General features: G+C 45.9%; 1 protein-coding gene across 1 annotated transcript; it reads right to left on the minus strand.

Annotated features, from left to right (window-relative positions):
- Positions 1 to 273: 273 nt before the first annotated feature.
- LOC119466641 (phospholipid-transporting ATPase ABCA3-like) lies at positions 274 to 9,738 on the minus strand. The gene is made up of 7 exons (XM_037727159.2): positions 9,729 to 9,738; positions 8,106 to 8,452; positions 6,865 to 7,116; positions 5,452 to 5,755; positions 2,852 to 3,100; positions 977 to 1,165; positions 274 to 521 (listed from the first exon to the last, which is right to left on the minus strand). Exons 1-7 carry the CDS (start codon positions 9,736 to 9,738, stop codon positions 295 to 297), a joined length of 1,578 nt encoding a protein of 525 aa, XP_037583087.2. The 3' UTR covers positions 274 to 294.
- Positions 9,739 to 17,654: the final 7,916 nt, after the last annotated feature.

Genomic DNA, 17,654 nt, shown 5'->3' on the forward strand with positions numbered 1-17,654 from the left:
TTGTAATATACAGTGACCCTGCGTTTCGAGTTGTAGATTAATTCGGCCAAGCTTTGCGATCTCCTATCCTTGTGGTTAGCTCAGGGGGTAAAGCGACCGCCTCGGAAAGGCGTTGGTCTTACGTTCGATTCCCGGATCTTTAACTGCGAAGCTTTCTGAGAAAAGGTAAGGGCGTCTTTGTAGCTTCGTGGTGCACTTAGGTGGATGACAATTTTCCCCTTTCATAAGGATTCATCAACCTTGCGTATTTCTGCAGAACTAGTTTGCCAGAAGTATGTCCTGTGATTGAAAATGTTATATGTCAGCGGTAACAGCGAAGTCGTCTCGATTACTCGCCTTGAAAGGAAACAGGTACGACTTCGGTATTCCCGGGCCCTTCGGTAACACGTTGTCGAGGTACCACACGGTGATCACGATGGTACAGTCGGTGAGAATTCCCACGAACACTATCTCGGCCAATGTCACATTGTCGGGTGTGGCCGCGCGATCGAAGAAGTTCTTCCAGCTGGCGCCATTTTCAACTGGGCATCAAAGACATGCTTATCGATGCTTATAAAAGGACATTCAAAAGAGATGCTCCAGAAAAATATGTGTAATATCATTAGATATTGCGCTTGGTCCAAAGTAGGCTTTTTCCGCATGTCTAGTCTGACCTCAACAAGATGGCGCACCTCAAACTAGAATAGTTAATGCGTGAACGTGGGAACCAACGACCTCGGTTCGTCGCAAGATTTAAGCTTTCAAAAGGTGTCTTTCAGCTACTTCCGTAACCTCGGTCACCTTGTTGAGGGCAAGTTATATGCATGCGAACGCATATTGTTTGACCAATTTTAGAACGAACGAAGCCCGTTTTCTACCAATCTTAAGTTTGTTCAACAGTACCCCGTACCGTAACATATCTTTATAGCATCTGTAGGGGCACAGCTGGTGGTTTGTTGGTTGATCAGATTACACGTAACGCCACGCGTAGACCTACCGAATTTCTCGAAGCGCTCGAGCACCCGAAAGCTCCAGTGCAAATTCATGCCGGGAAATATGGATGTCCAGAGCTTGTGCTTGCGCTGTATGTAGTAGTAGCCCTGGCCGCCGGCGTACTCCAGCGTCAGGAAGGGCATGACGCAGCTGAAAGTCCAGTAGAGCATGGCGCCGGCTACGGCCGATTGAGCTGCACGCAGCACGCGAGATGCCGCATTTGCAATCATTGCCGATGGTCGAAGGCTTGTCGGGCAAGTAGATGCACTTAAAAAGGCACCAGAACAATACACCAAGTCGCTCTTCGCGAGTCATATCTGCCACACAACATCATCAAATGGACAGTTGTATGAGTAAGTGTCAGGGCAAAGGTCCCTCCCAGAAGTGTGCAATTACCCATACCGTGCGCTGAAAGGGTAGTCTGCTTTCTGGAAGGGCAGCGCATGCATTCTGCAAAGGCCAAAGCTGAGAGGTGTTTTTAACGTTTTTATTAGAGTTCACGAAACTTAGCTGCTACGTTGTTTTCCGACGCACTTGTTAAGGGTAGCACTCGCGTGTACCATGGTCGCGAGGCAAGCACACAATGCTATGTATGCAGTTGTCGCGACATCCTCGCGTAGGAGCTGCTAAAGCGAAGGCCGATCATACCGCTGTCTTATCTGTACTTCACTCTTTGCGAAATGCAGTGAATGGAGAGCTTCTCTTTGTATACAGAAGTATAGAATGTATAGCTCTGTTTCTCAGTACTGTGATACACTGCGTCAAAGGGCTAGAACGTCACAAAAATAATACATGATCTGAGCAGTCTTACCACAACGATGAGAAGGATATCTATCTATCTATCTATCTATCTATCTATCTATCTATCTATCTATCTATCTATCTATCTATCTATCTATCTATCTATCTATCTATCTATCTATCTATCTATCTATCTATCTATCTATCTATCTATCTATCTATCTATCTATCTATCTATCTATCTATCTATCTATCTATCTATCTATCTATCTATCTATCTATCTATCTGCAGCCCCCGATAAGACCCCACTTGCTCCATTTCAACTCGTTATCTGGTATACGTCAACGCTTAACGGGTTCCTTTGTATGACAAATTAAACACAAGGTAATTCAAATTCTTGAACGGTTTTCGGAACAAATAAGCTCTATGAAAAGCGTCGTACCATTCGTGGTGGTACCATTGCGATTGCTGTACAACAGGCAACAAGATAGTGTATTTTTTCACTTCAATAAGTTTTTTTTCTGTTTTTTTTTTTTGCCTGCCAGCGTCTTTTTATCTCGCACCAAAATGTCCAGACGTTTCCTGTGTGGGAGGAGGTTGCAACGTGAGCGAACGCTTGCTGCGCTGCTGAATTATAAACCCCCTCTTTTTTGTTCCATTTCAAATTTGTCCATTTCATATTTGTTCAGGAAAACATGCAACGTTGCGCCAGGTCATCCGCACAAGACAATCTCCGTGGAATAGGAGCCGAGAAGTGTTCCAAACTGCAAGGAGTGATTTGTGTTATCGTTCTGCTCTCGGCCTAAATGTAATTTATCATCAAGGCGGCACTCCGAACAACTTAACCAAGCTCCATACCTACAGATATGTGTACAGCCTCGAATAAAAGCAAACACGAGACTTGCCAACTTAACAAACCAGTTGCCACATAAACGTTTATTTTAAGACGGCTTAAATCGACAAGCAAATATATTGTCCGCGTAAATATACAGCACAGGGTTGTCATTCACGCTATGATAGTCGCATATGCGTGGCCTACACCTGTATATCTAACAGAGGAGATGTGTTCGAATCGAACTATATAAGTCCTTCAAGTCGTCATTCGCAAAACGTGCTCACTGCTCGCAGCTCACTTACGGCTCGCGAAGAACACGGACAACAATATGGCGTGCATGAGGCACGAACTGCAGAAGCACATGAGTATGGCGAAGAGGAGCGAAGGGTCGCTGAACTGGACGAAGGCGCGCCCCTCCTCATTGCGCTTGACGCTCACGAAGAGCATCATGAGCGTCACGATGATGATGTGCATGAAGAAGCCGCTCAGGTAGTGGCTCACCCAGTACACCCAGTCGCCGAGCCCGACCATACGCAGCATCTCCTTCAAGCCTGTGCGAGGATCGAGGAGCAGCGAAAAAAAGCTGTAGCCAAGAAACACCCGCGAGAAGACGAGGTTGCATTACATCATAGGAAGGCAAGCACGATCAGAGTGGCTAGCAAGAAAAGCTTTATACGGGAAACTTTACAGGACTGCAGGTCATCGCTTCAAGAAATGACCAATTAGAAGTACAAGTCCGAAAATAGTTAGCTTTCTTTTTATCGGATATCATAAGACTAAATAGTACAATGAAGTGTAACACTAGGTTTATGGCAGTCAAATGTACGAGTTATTTATTTATTTACTCATCACAATAACCACAGGGCCTTGCGGTATTAAAGTTAGGGGTAAGGCAGCGCAACACGATCGATAAAAAGCAGGGAAAACGAAAAAAAATAAAAGAAAAACAAGTAAGCAAACAAACGAATATACAACCATGAACAGAATATGCAACCATGAACAGACCCATGAAATATTGAGTACCATATTTTCCGGACTATAGTCCGCGGAAATATAAGTTTGAAAGTTGAAATTTCGCTGGGCGCGGACCATCTATGGATGCGGACTATACATGATTTTATTTCTATGATTTGAGGCGGCGCTTGAAGACAACTACGCCATATTGTGCCTGCGAGCTTTTGCCGTACTCAACGTAGCAAAAATCTGCTCCGCAATGGCCGCCGCTGCGTACGAGCGATATTCCCATCTCATTATTCTGGCAGCTAGGGATATTGTCTGGGGTGCGTGAAAAATACGCCGTAAAATATGAAACATCGTGAAATATGCAACCGAATACTGCACCTTCATGTCATTGTTCAAACTCAGCGCAGTCGACTGTACGAAAATAACTAAATATTTTGAAGGGAGATGAAGACATCGAGGACCCATTCATGGAATCCTAGTATGCTTGACTTGTTTTGTTCTGGCATCATACGACGAGAGTGATTTTGAAGGCGTTTAGCATTGACTCCTATGCAGTCTTAAAAGAACCCAGGTTTTTATTGGCTGACAACAAAGGTATTGCTTACCTACTTTTTACTGGTTGCCGGCAAACTAAAACACCTAATTCCGTAGAAGTTCGCCTAGGCTGAATATACAACGGGTACGGACTATATAAGTAATTTTTTTAGCCCAAATTGGCCCCTGCGAACTATGCATCGGCTGCGGACTATCGTCTGGAAAATAAGGCACACATCTCGTGCTGCAAGGAAAGTAAATAGTTTAATGAAAAACGTGCACTATATCGACGATATTAACAACAAAGTAGGGGCTGAACAGGCCCATCTGAAAGCGCCTAGCACAGTTGGCGACTTCATTTTATCTAGCAGAAGAATAATATCATTGGCATTTCTTTCCGCATTTGTAGAGGAGCCTTTTAATCATGCCAGTTACGAAAATCTCCTTCGGTACCATGTTTCAATATTCTTGATACAGTCATATGGGTGAAAAGTTAGGGCTTTGACCTATTGTCGCTTCATCCATAGTAAAAAAAAAAAAAAAGAGTTAAACGCCCCTTAATGAGAACCCAAGCAAGATACAAAGTCCCTTAGATGACAAATTTCCAATCAGCTTTTTTTTCGGATTTGTCATTTCAGACACTAAATAACAGGCAATAGGCGAAGAGACATCAGAGGGAAGTTTCAGTTTGTCATTCATTAGTGGTGAGTTAGATTGACACCGTGGGTCCTGTTACGGACACTGTCAGATTCCGCCATAATGTCGCATTCCGCCACGTTTAGCTTTTGAGCCAATCAGCGAGGTCGTTGCCGCGCTTCGAGCCAATCAGTGCTGACAAGATGGCGAACACGATGTACAATATGTCCAGACTAGCACCTACTGTGCACACCTGGAGTTTGAAGTGGAGTTCCGCAAATGGTATGACTGAATAACTCTAGTTTCTAAATAACACTGTCATACGCGCTGCGGCAATTCCGGTTCGTGATACCTGATACCTCCTCTCTGTATCACTAGCGAATGCAGAGAGGGGGGAGGTGGCGGGAGAGGGGGAGGGCGTGCTTTCTCTTCTCCATTCCGACACTAGTTGGCACTCCAATGCTGACGAAACTGAGCGTGCTGTAAAAATGTCCCCCTCCCACTATCCCCAAGCTTCACTGAACGTTTTGATAAGCCCTTCCTCAACCCCATTTTTCTTCGAAGCAACTCTTGATGCTCCCTCTATTACGATAAAGCAGGCACCGCATCCATACTTGTTGCTGAGCTGGTTGGTTCATTTTTGTAATCGGTGTAGTTGGACGCGAAACAATGCGAAGAATAGGACAGTAAAAGCCGCTCCTTTCTGTATTGTTCCTCAAATTGTTTTCGCGTCCTGTTACACCAATATAAAAACACAAGCACCGCTCACCCGTGGACTTCTCGTCTACCAGCCGGGCGACGAACACGGAGAAGGGCACGAGCATCCCGATGCAGAAGCGGGTCAGCACGAGGGCGTAGTTCTTCGTGTCCCGGTACTCGATGTACGTGGGGAACGGGAACCGCTGCAGCTTGACCGGCTCCACGGGATGCGGGTACTTGAAGCGCTGCGCCTGCATCTCCAGGTGGCGCTGCTGCAACGCCCCGATGATGGGGAGCAGCGTGTTCATCTCGGGCAAGCGCTCCTCCACCACGGGACCCTCGGGCATCGAGATGAGCCGCTGCGGGTACTCCACCTGCACCGAGCCAGACAAACAGACAGGAAATTATAAAGAAATTGAAAGATAAAAATAAATGTTCAAAAATCATCGACGATGATTTGTAACTAAATAGCCAAACGCTTCGAGAAAGCTGTTCGCTTCATTAAAGCGACTTCATTAAAACTGTCGTCAACCAAAAAGTAGTTCAGAAGGACTAACTGTTGGGCTAGTTTGGTCTGACATGTTGACTGGAAACCTAAGCGCGAATATATTACTCAAGTTCATTTCATGAATTTTTAAGATACATCAGTGTGGTAACCTTCAAAATACTCCCTATTGGACACAATGCACAGGTTCCACCTCTTCTTTTCCTTGTTAGGCGCTTAATTCCAGCTCTACGGCTCGGACCGCAGGTAAACCTAGTGTTCTTGTATATGGCTTACTCAATTTTTTTGAGTTGAGAGAGCGAGAGAGGTGCGGCTACACCATCTCCCACTGTTTTTTTTTTTTTTTGCTGACTCACTGGGCGCACTTTAGGGACAGCCGTCGTACATTTACTAAAAGTTTTTTTTTTCTAGTAGCTTTGTCTCCTTCACTCGGCTTTCACTCGGTGGCAAATGTGGGACCTACCAGTGCCATCGAGACGTTTATAGCGATAGCTCTACTACTCCAGGTACAAACCCAGAAAACGCCCGGTTCAACCCAGAAAACGCCCAGCCAAGGTCAAGCTGGGACTTAGCCTGCCTAATGCGTTTTGGACACGCGCGCGCCTCGGGGCAACAGCAAAGAATTAATAAAATAATAAAAAATGTCGTAGGTCCATTGTTTGTAGAGCGTCGAAAGAATCGGGTAGCAGTGGCGCACCGACGGGGAGGGGGGGATTAATCCCCCCCCCCTGAGGCCGACTTAACCCCCCCCTTTTGTTTAACCCCTTTTCTTTCCTTACGCATTTGAGTGCTGCAACTAAGATGTAAGACGCGAAATCGTCTGCACACTCGCGAAAAGCGCATTTTTTTGTCAATTTCCCGTGAAGAAATCGAAATTAGTGCTGTTTAGATGGTAATGGCAGACTGTCACCCCCCCCTGGCAGAGATCCTGGGTGCGCTACTGTCGGGTAGCCAAAAACGCGAACGATGACGGCGCACCTTGATGTCGAAGGGCAAGCGTCCCGCGAAGAATGTCACATGCAGGCTGATCGGTTGGGACTCCGTGTCATTGCCGACGCCTGTGTAGAACAGTGCCACCTCGCGGGCGGGCAGCGACGTATTGGCCGCCCGGTGCGCCGCCATGAACAGCTGCTTCTCGGTGTCGACGTTGACTACGCGTCGCACGCCGAGGTCGGCCATCGCGCTGCGAGTCAGCCGGTCCAGGTACTTGTTGTTCGGCGCGAAGTACACCTGCGCGTGAGAGGAAACGAGCGTTGTTTTACTGATTTCGTACCACGTGCAGTTAGCCTTCCATGAAAATCGCTTTACGGCGAGCGTATTTTTGTGCACTCAATAAACACATGTAATTATACATCTTCGCACCGAAGCACATGCGCCAACTTGCGCCTGGTAGTGTACATTAGAAATGTACACTTTCCTCCGACTGAAAATGAGCACCTTTACACCCTTGAATGGTTCTTTCATCTTCGCATCGTGCGACAATAACCGTGTAGTCATTATCATCATCACCACTATCACCACCAACGCCATCGTCATGTTTAACACTATTATCATCATATTTCGTGTCCGCTTCCAAACTAAGGACCTCCCGGCGATCGCCAATTATTTACCTTGAGCTACGCTGCCTTCGCCTCATGCCTGTGAATTTCCATAATCTCACCACAACATCTGATTACCTTCCGTCCTCGACTCCTTTTCTTCCCATAGTACCCATTCTGTTACAATAGCAGACCGCCAGTTATCTACCGTAGGCATTATGTGACCTGCCTGTGACAATGTGAAAAAACACGACACAAGACTGAAACCCTTAGAAAGCTTTGAACTTTGGAAGGTAGAGTTGTCGCCCACTTTACAGTATAGCGGGAAGCTACAAAGAAAATTCATTCGGGTTTCTTAAAAGAAAGCTCGACATTAATTATGTACGGTAGTAACTCTGTATACCGTTATCTAAATAGCTACTACTACAACTGACATTACTGCTACACTACTACTGCTAACAACTACGAACTACTAGTACTACTATTAATACTACTGTTTATAAAAAGCGAGAAAAATAAGACGATCCGAGAGGCCTGATTTTTCGTCAGTGACACCCATACGAAGTTAAAGACATTGAAGCAAGAGAAATCGTAGGGAAAGTGAATATTTATCTTTAATTAAAAGGCTGAAACAATCAGGTATAGAGGGAAATGCTACTTCTACAAAAAACGACTACACACCGTGCGCACGTGGGCGACGTCCGTCTGCGTGTTCCAGAAGGTGCCGGTGCGCGTGACCGCGAACGTGGTGTCGCCTCGTCGCACCAGTGGTTCGCGTACCACGGAGTCCTCCTGAATGCCCAGCAGCAAAGTGACCATGAGCGCGATCTCCAGCACCGTGGTCGTGTAGTGGCGACAGAGGCGCTTCAGGTAGATGTTCTTCCACAGGATGATGTACAGCTGGTGCGCCCACAGGTACGGCCGGCCCACGTGACTCGCGCCGTCTGCGGTGGGGTGTACGACTCCGGGTGAAGCTCTGGGTGAGGGTCCGGGTGCGGCCCCGGGTGCGGATCCTGGTGCGGCTGCGGCTTTACGAACGAGATGGTTTGCGCGGCGATAAATGGTAGGCGTCCGGCGCCCCTACTGGAAATTATATTTCAGCGTGCCTTCGTCGTATATATCGATGTCAAGGCATTTAAAAGACTTGTCCTGCGTATCAACCTGAGTAGCGCACAAGTAGTATTGTCCAGGGTTAATGCCGAGTTACGCAAAGTGGACACAGTTAATGACGAGATCACCACAAGATCACCGGAGGTTTACGCAGAATGCATCAGGTTTGCATTAACATACGGTAACGTGGCGCAGCTATCGCTCCGGTTTTTATTATCGCTTCGCTGATTACTATAGTATTATTATAGATTACTGTATTATTAGCTAGTAGTACTAGCTAGTATACTAGCTGTTACTACCACGACCACTACTACTAGAATTAGCGGTGGCTGTCTTGTCAACTACTACCACCACTCCTTCACTACCAACTGCACGTATTGCTATTACTACTATTACAGGAAGTAGCGGTGGTAGGTTGCTGACTACTACTGAGACTGCTACTACTACTAACTGTACATATTACTAATACTACAGAGTCATCATCATCAGCCTATATCTATGTCTACTGTAGGACGAAGGCCTCTCCCAATGATCTCCAATTACCGCTGTCTTGCGCTAGCTGATTCGAAATTGCGCCTGCAAATTTCATAACTTCATCACCCCACCTAGTTTTCTGCCGTCCGTGACTGTGCTTCCCTTCTCTTGTTATCCATTCTGTAACTCTAATGGTCCACCGGTTATCCATCCTACGCATTACACGGCCTGCCCAGCTCCATTTTTTCCCCACTTAATGTCAACTAGAATATCGGCTATCCCCGTTTGCTCTCTGATCCACACCGCTCCCTTCATGTCCCTTAACGTTAGGCGCATTTTTCGTTCCATCGCTCTTTGTGCGGTCTTTAAATTGTTCTCGAGCTTCTTTGTTAACCTCCAAGTTTCTGCCCCATATGTTAGCACCGGTAGAATGCAATGATGGTACACTTTTCTACTACAGAAAATGCTACAGAGTACATTCTACTAAAAGTGTGGTCTACTGCTAGCACTACAATTCCGACTGTACCAGTCCTACACTGCTAACTGTACTTGCTACTACTATTACTCTATGAAGGGCTATTAGTTCAGCCCCATCAATGCCGACTCGCCTCTCAGCCCCGCATAGCAGTCCGATACACGAGTCGGTGGCGGCTCGCCGAAATAGTTCTAGGACTCCCAACGAACCGGGAAGGGACGTGACCAATACGTCCAAATACTCACGGTGGGGCATTTTTCGAGTTGCCTCTTGGGCTTGCGCGGTGAGATCGTGGCGGAGAACAGTGTCGAACGGCGCCGATCGCGCGTCGGGAACAGGTGTCGTCTTCTTCTGCTGCTGCGCGAGATGCGGCTCGTGGCACGAGAAAGTGCGCGTGAGCTTCTTTTTCTTTCCATCGATACTCGCTCTCAGATTATTATAGGGGTGTGCGAATAGTGGTTTTTGGGACCGAATTGAATGCGAATCAAATAGTGTCAGAAGCTATTTAGGCGCAGTTGACGTTTTCAAATCTTCGAAAAGTATTCGAAAAATATTCGCATTTGCGAATACGACACTATTCGATTCGTTATTCGAAATTGATGAGATCTATGTTGTTGTTCATCAAGTCATTGCAAGAAAAAAGAATCTTGGAAGACTCCAAGCTTGAGCCTACCCATACAGGACACTGCTTCAGGCCATGCATCTGGGGGCCTACGGGTGGAACTGCCAATTCTGCCCACCGGACTCGCCCAGCACCCTGCACCACATGGTGCTGGGGTGCAGGAATAACTCCGACGTACTACCGTCATCACCACCACCAGGCGATAACGAGCAGGAAGAAGCGGAAGCAGGTGAAGAATGGGAAGACCAGCGAGAGGCTCTGTTGGCGACGCAAGACCCTGAAAACCAGCTACGGTTGGTGAACAGGGCTCGGGCAGCGCTGATAAGACAACCCTTCTTTGTGCTCAAGTCGAAGAAGCCTGGTCAATCAAAAAAGTTTACTTCTCTCTCTCTGAAACTATCTCTTGGAAGACATGGCCTGAACTTTACAGAGATAAAGGCAAATGTATTTTATCAATATATCATCATCATCACTATTAGCAGCAACAGCAGCAACAGTAGCCTGTTTTTATGTACACTGCAGGACGAAGCGATCTCTAATGACCCATGTATTACGCTTGCTGATGCCAACTTGCGCCAGCAAATTTCCTCCTTTGATCAGCCGACATAATCTTCTGCGGTCCTCGATCGACTGTACTTCCTTACTTTCCTTGGCCCTCATTCTGTTATATATATATATATATATATATATATATATATATCGATGAAGGCCGGACCCCGGCCGAAACGTCAGTAAAGTCTTATGTTTTTCCAACGTGCTTCTATTTTTTGAAGTTCTTCTGTGCCGGCTCCTGTTACTCTTTACTTCACTGATATATATATATATATATATATATATATATATATATATATATATATACATAAACAAACTACAGAACTAAACTAAACAGAACCTCTCATTCTGGCGTGAGATTCAGTCACAGGAATGTTTGCTCCGCCATCAAGAATTTCTGACCGAGTCCAACCAACTGCCCTGTTAAATTAGTATCTCTTTTCATTTTCCTTGTGCTTTTCAATGAATAATTATTGATAATACTGTTAATATTGTCATACATATAACATTTACTTTCACCTTCCAACAAAATTTACTGTATAGCAGTCCTGAAAATTTATTTATCATAACTTGGATTCCATAGTGAGTTCAGATATCATAATCCGTCCATTTCTTGGCCAATCTTCTATAGTGAGTTCGTCGGTCAACAACAACAACATGAGAATAGAGGCTACTTCACATAGCGCCAAAGGCTCAGCTCTGAAAAATTCACCATACATGTCGCATAGAAATTTAAGACACTATGCGTGACTTCCCATCACGAGTTCTTGCCCTCACAATTTTATATGCTAAGACATTTTTCATCGTCGTAATGATGACTTGACCATGATTATTTCTTGTTTTGGACATCTGGTAGCGCCAGGCGGTGGCGTCCCCGTGTATTCTTGCAAGATGGCTCCCTACACAAGGTGTTCATCGTGAGAATTTCTATTTCCAGAGATAGACATTTATTTGTGTTATAAAAAAGATGTGGTTGGCTTACAGGCATTTAGGTAGCGTAGATATATTTTAGAATACAATGGAGTAAAACGAAACTTCAGATGCTTCCATCGCTTGTCGACCTTGCATGACAAGGAGGAAGAGAAAGACTATGAAAGGTGATGTGGATTGCATTGACAAAGAAGCACGTGCTACAAAATGAAATGACCAAAGCGCGATGTAATCAACTGCAGATTCTCGTTGCGAACTGGTTACGACTTCGGACTCCAGTGGTTTGAAGCCAAGATACACCTGTCAAAGCCATCGATGCCCAGCTGTGCAATGGTTGCAGAGTCAAATTACTGTGCAGGGCGCACCGGCACTCACCGCAGCCGTGGCTCAATGGTTAGGGCGTCCGGCCCGGCTGCGGGAGGTGCTGGGTTCGAACCCCACCGCTGGACACCCACCGGTGAAACGGGTACAAGCGATTCCCCGCCAGGCGCCCGGTTACCAAAGGTGAATCAATGCTTGGGAGAAGCTCCCGCCGTCGGCATGCAGGTCCTTGTGGTTCTGTGCTGCGGTGGCTAGGTAGCGCCGTAGCCCGCCTACGCCGCAGCCTGTCTTTCGCAGTGCGGCTGCAAACCCTGTACACTGTGCGAAGGCGCAGTCGCGCCGAGGGAGCTTCTTTTGCTTAAATTTCAGATGGGCATGACATATAAATTGGTTGTTTCGCGCCCGCTGTGTAACATGGAAAGTGTTCTTTTTTTGTTTGTTACTTCTAACATTAAAAAGAAGCCTACAGAATTTATTTCAATTATGTCACTGTAGCGGACATATAGTTTCAAAAAAAAAATAAACTACTTGCGCTGGTGGCGCAGTGGCTTTGGTGTCGCCCTGCTAAACCCCGATGGCGTGGAATCAAATCCGGCCACAGTGGTCACATTTCGATGGGTGCGAAATGTGAAAAATTGTGGGCAGCTTGCACTGGTGGTGCAAGGCTGCAGTAAACAGCGGAGCTAGTGATCGACCTAGCTTCTTCCAGATTTTACTAGGCTTGGCTAAGTTTTCCTAGGAAATGCTAAGTGCTGCTGGGCACGGTATTCCGAATTGGCTCGCCGCCGACGCGCAGATTCTCGCTTGGTCGCGCGACGCGCTTCAAGATGAGAGGCTTCTTCTTCGGATTGTCCGGATCTTCTTTGATCGTTCCATGTCAAGGCCCATGTACACATTCGCCACAGAGTCAACGAGAGTTGTGCCGCCGTCACGGCGGCTCCGAGCTTTATCTCCCCGGTGACGTCACGGCCAAGCTGCGCCTCCTCACTTGTCGGGACGTAGCTGGTCGAAACCTGCCGAGCCGCCCCCAGAAGCGCCGGCTGCAGTCACGGACACCGCGCGTGTTCGGCGCGAACGCGGGGAAATGCGGACGGCATCGACAGCTACTCTGTGGGTTGCCTCGTTGGTGCTGCTACAATTTCTTTCTCTCTCTCGGTCTCATTTTCTCTTTCTCCCTCTCGAACATAGCGCGCGCTGCGTGCATACTCTCCTTCCTTCTCCTTAACGACCCATGTCAAGGCAACATGTGCACGGCACGGAGAGGAGGCGAACCACACGCCGCTCCGCGAGGTGGTTGCTAGGCAACGCAGGTGACGTACGTCATCGCTCAGCGAGGTTATGTTGGCGACACACGGACTGACGGTCGGCTTAAACAGCTCCACTGTTAAAACATCCGTGCACCGTGCATTGGGTGCACGTTAAGGAACGCCAGGTAGTCCAACCTAATCCTGAGCCCTCACTATTGCGTGCATTGTATCATATCGTGGTTTTGGCACGTAAAACCCAAAAAAACCCGACAATGCTTACGCACACTTAGACAACTCCAATGGAGTTTCTGCGTTATTTTTTTTTCCTTAACGAAACAGTATAGTACATGTAGCAGCACTATACGCTTTACGGCTTGTCGTCGGCGGTTGCGGAACGAAGTGGTACCACAAGGAGACTCACAATAAGCTGCATCCGCTGTCAACATCATCGTTGCCGGTCATGTGAGGTTGTCGACTTATAGAGCCACAACGCTCTATAAGTCGCATTATGGTAACTGGCTTAATCCCACAGACATCTACTTGCATCTACCTAGCGTGAGCTTGCACCCCTCTAAGACAATAAATTGCGAATTGTGCACATGCAGTTAGGAAAGCTTACAGCACTTTTGATAATGCTCCATCTTGAGACAGAATCATTTTCGTTAGTCGCCTGTATCGCTATCCCGAAGCAGTGCTCTGGTTCTCTCTTGTCGACAAAAATGAATCGCGAGTGCCTCGGCTACTGCTGTCATGGAATGTACAATCGTTAACGACGTGTATACAGCCAGTTCGTTTTCGTTGCTGTTGCCTCAAAAAATGGCTCGTAACCTCAAGGGGGGTTGGCCACACTGGATGGATTGAAACGTACCCCCAGCAACATACCAAAAGGTCTAAAATGATTCAACACGAATCATTAGGCAACTAAATGATGACACACATTTTGAGAAGACCTATACATAAACTTAGGACAAAATAAAAATTTAAAATAAAGTGTCGCACGATCGGTAGCCTAGCAACGCAACCTTCCGGACGCTTCAATGAAATTGTTCAGATCAGTTTTTATCCACCCTTGGCTCGCGCCTGATTGATAGGCACCGAACGACAAAATGTTCGGTGTTGTAAGTGCTAAACCCAGATTACCAGTTAAAAATATGTGGAGCATTTTGGGAAGGGAGGGTAAGCGGCGACAAGAAAGAAAGAAATGAAGAGTTTCTTGTTCCTTACAAAAAAGAGCAGAGGTTAGTTATGTATAAACTAGATCTATGAACTTAAAAATTTTGCCGGGGAACTCTACAGCAGAATCTTGATAACGTCATCTCGCATTGGCGTGGAAGGGATTTATTTACTCGTGTTCCGCCGAAATTTTAGATGTCGAAACTCATCTGCAGGAAATATGGATGATTCATTACAATTTAGTACTAAAAGGCGTTTAAATCTAGCTGCTTTTACAAAAGAGAATTCAGGAAGAGTATTTAAGTGACGACGATACGAGCGATTCAGCTGATTCATATAAAAAGTGAGCTGACCATCAAAGTGAGCTGACCCTATGGAACATTAAGACCTAAATCAGGTTTGTCTCGAGAAGAGAATACCCTGAAAAAAAGTAAATTGATTAAGCCGGACAGGGATTACGTTTTCTAATATTTTGACTAGATTCGTGTAAGGGCAATCGGCCGAATGTTGTCCAAGACATATCCAGTTTTTATTTTGAAGTGAATGCACAATTTTTGCAATTTTCCATGAGGTCGGAATCCATGTATATTACAGTGAACAGTTGCCGTTATTCAGAAGCTCATTAGGGAAAGAGTTAAACAATAGTTTAATCATAGCAGTTGTGACGCGATTTGTACCAGGAGCCGGTTGTGTGCAGTTAAGATGACATCGGATAATTCTGTCATGGTAACCTCCTAAAAATTCTGATCATCACCCGGTCACGTGAGGTTGTCGACTAATGGAGCCACAACGCAGGGCGAAGGCCTCCTTCCACAGGCATATGTTTGCCTCTATCTGGCGCCAGCTTGCAACCACTCTATGAATATAAATTCCTAATTGTACACAGTTACGAAATCTTACAACGCTGTTGATAATGCGTCTTCTTCAGACACAAATCCTTTTCGCTGGTCGTTCATATCACTATTACGAAGCAGTGCTCCGGTTTTCTCTTGTCGACAAAGATGAATGGAATGCACAATCTGTTGTCGTGGAATGCACAATCGATAACGACGTGCATACAGCCAGTTCGCTTTCGTGTCACCATCCGCCAATGGGCATAACTTCATTGTATCTTAGCCAGCGCTGCTGACCGAAAAGATGTCAAATGCAATATTGCCGCTTTTTTGTTTGCAGATCCATTTCATGGACGTATTATTGGTACCTTAGAATCAGCCACGAAGGGTAAAGAGATTGCTAGTGTAAGAATGATAAAACAATCAATATTCAATTTATTTGTACACATATACACACAAGGACATAAAGGAATTAAGGAGGGAGCAAGCTGACAACTGCCACCAAGAGGGGCACAACGCCTGCCTACTCTTTTAGGAGGAGGGAATAGAGGAAATGAAAATATGAGTAAAAAAAGAGGAAATAAAGAAATGACGGAGAAACAGACAGAACAAAACAAAATAAAAATAATGTCTTTAAACGGGAGGCCAAGTCAGTGTCCTTCAGAAAAGTTAGTAGGGCTCGATGGGCCTGGTCACGTCGAGCAGCGCACCCCCTTGGAAATAGGCAATCGTCAAGGGTCGCACATTGTAGCCCCATAAGTCTATATTCCTTCATTAGCAATGCGCGCTGCCCAACGAATGCGAGCCACTCTAAAACGAGATGTTCAAGTGTCTCACAGGAGCCACAAAACGTACACGACGGGCTGTCCACACGTCCTTGTCGGTATAGGCGTTCGCGCACCAACACCGACCCAGTTGAGTATTTCAAGGAAATTTCAAGGAAATACTCAAGAGATAAGTCAATACTCAGTCATTAGTAAAGAAATGAGACCAGGATAAACAACGTGCACGACTTCGAACGTGGTCAACCATTAAGCTATGCGATGCCAGTAGTGGAAATTTATATCACGGATGCACCTACGAAACCACATCGCATCGAAGCCACTGGCGGGAAAATATCTTAAATGATTGTCAGAGTCTGCTTAACTTGGTATAGTGCCATGATGCCTGTTTCTTCCAAACTGTGGCTTGCACACCATTCGGTGGCAGTGGCGATTCCTATAAAAGAAGGTCCGCAGTCGTAACGGAAGCGCCTGATCCTTTATGCGAAAGAATAACCTCGCAAAGAAAGAGCAGACGAATAACGCACAGGACAAGAGCCTTTGTCCTTACTGGTAAAACTATTTCTAAGTTTAAACAAAGATTTTGTGAACACCGCTTCGTCATGTGTGGCCAGTACCCGAATGCCGACCAATGAGGAAACGTTCTTTTATAACACAAGTCTTCTGTATATGGGCGCAAATTACTGAAGGAATTTTGTCGCAAATTCTACGCTATAGACGGCGCAACGCTGATCAAGGGCTATCGAGTGAAACATTTCGCATGCTTGGAATATGTGTGAGAGCTTGTCACGCATAATAAGCACGCTGTATAGGCGTGAATTCTGTGGCACCTAACGCGTTTGTCATGAGGTTTCGCACGCATAATTTGAATGGGCGTATTGGCACTCTCGCGCATAACGGCTGCCAATTGTTAACACAGATGTTATATTATGCTTGATTTATTTGTGGCTTGGCTGGCGGCATGGCTTGATTATTCGTGTACGCTGGGCTTGTAGCAGCAGGATTGTTCAGCATTTTTCCCGGACTGCTCCGGCGGAATACCCCTTTTTATGCAGCCACAATATTGCTCGGCAGTTCTCGCATTATATCTAAAGCTTCAGGCTATAAACGTTCCTTCGTTCCTTCGCAGAACAAGTGATTGTCGTATGGAAACATGAGGCACTATGCGTGACTTCCCATCACGAGTTATTTCACTCTATGCTAAGACATTATTTTGATCATCGTAATGCATGATGACTTGACGATGATCATTTCTTGTTGTGGACATGTGGTTACGGACATGTGTGGCGCCCGTGTATACTTACACTAATTATTCCTCGTAAGAATTTCTATTTCTACAGGTAGACATATATTTGTGTTATAAAAAAAAGATGTGGTTGGCTTATAGGCAGTGAGGCTAGTTTAGTTATATTTTAGAATACAATGGAGTAAAAAGAAAGTTTAGAAGCTTACATCGCTTGTCGACCTTGCATGACATGGAGGAAGAGAAAGACCATGAAAGGTGATGCTGATTGCATAGACAAAGAAGCACGTGCTCCGACCACAAAATGAAATGTCCGAAGCGCATTGCTACACAACTGGACATTGTTTTTGCAAACTAGCAACGACTTATAGAATTCCTGTGATTTGAAGCCAAGGAGGACCTGTCAAAGGCATCGAAGCCGAGCTGTGTAATGGTTGCAGAGTCAAATTACTATTCCGGGCGCGTCGG

This window comes from Dermacentor silvarum, chromosome 10 (genome assembly GCF_013339745.2).
Source record: "Dermacentor silvarum isolate Dsil-2018 chromosome 10, BIME_Dsil_1.4, whole genome shotgun sequence".
Lineage (NCBI taxonomy): Eukaryota > Metazoa > Arthropoda > Arachnida > Ixodida > Ixodidae > Dermacentor > Dermacentor silvarum.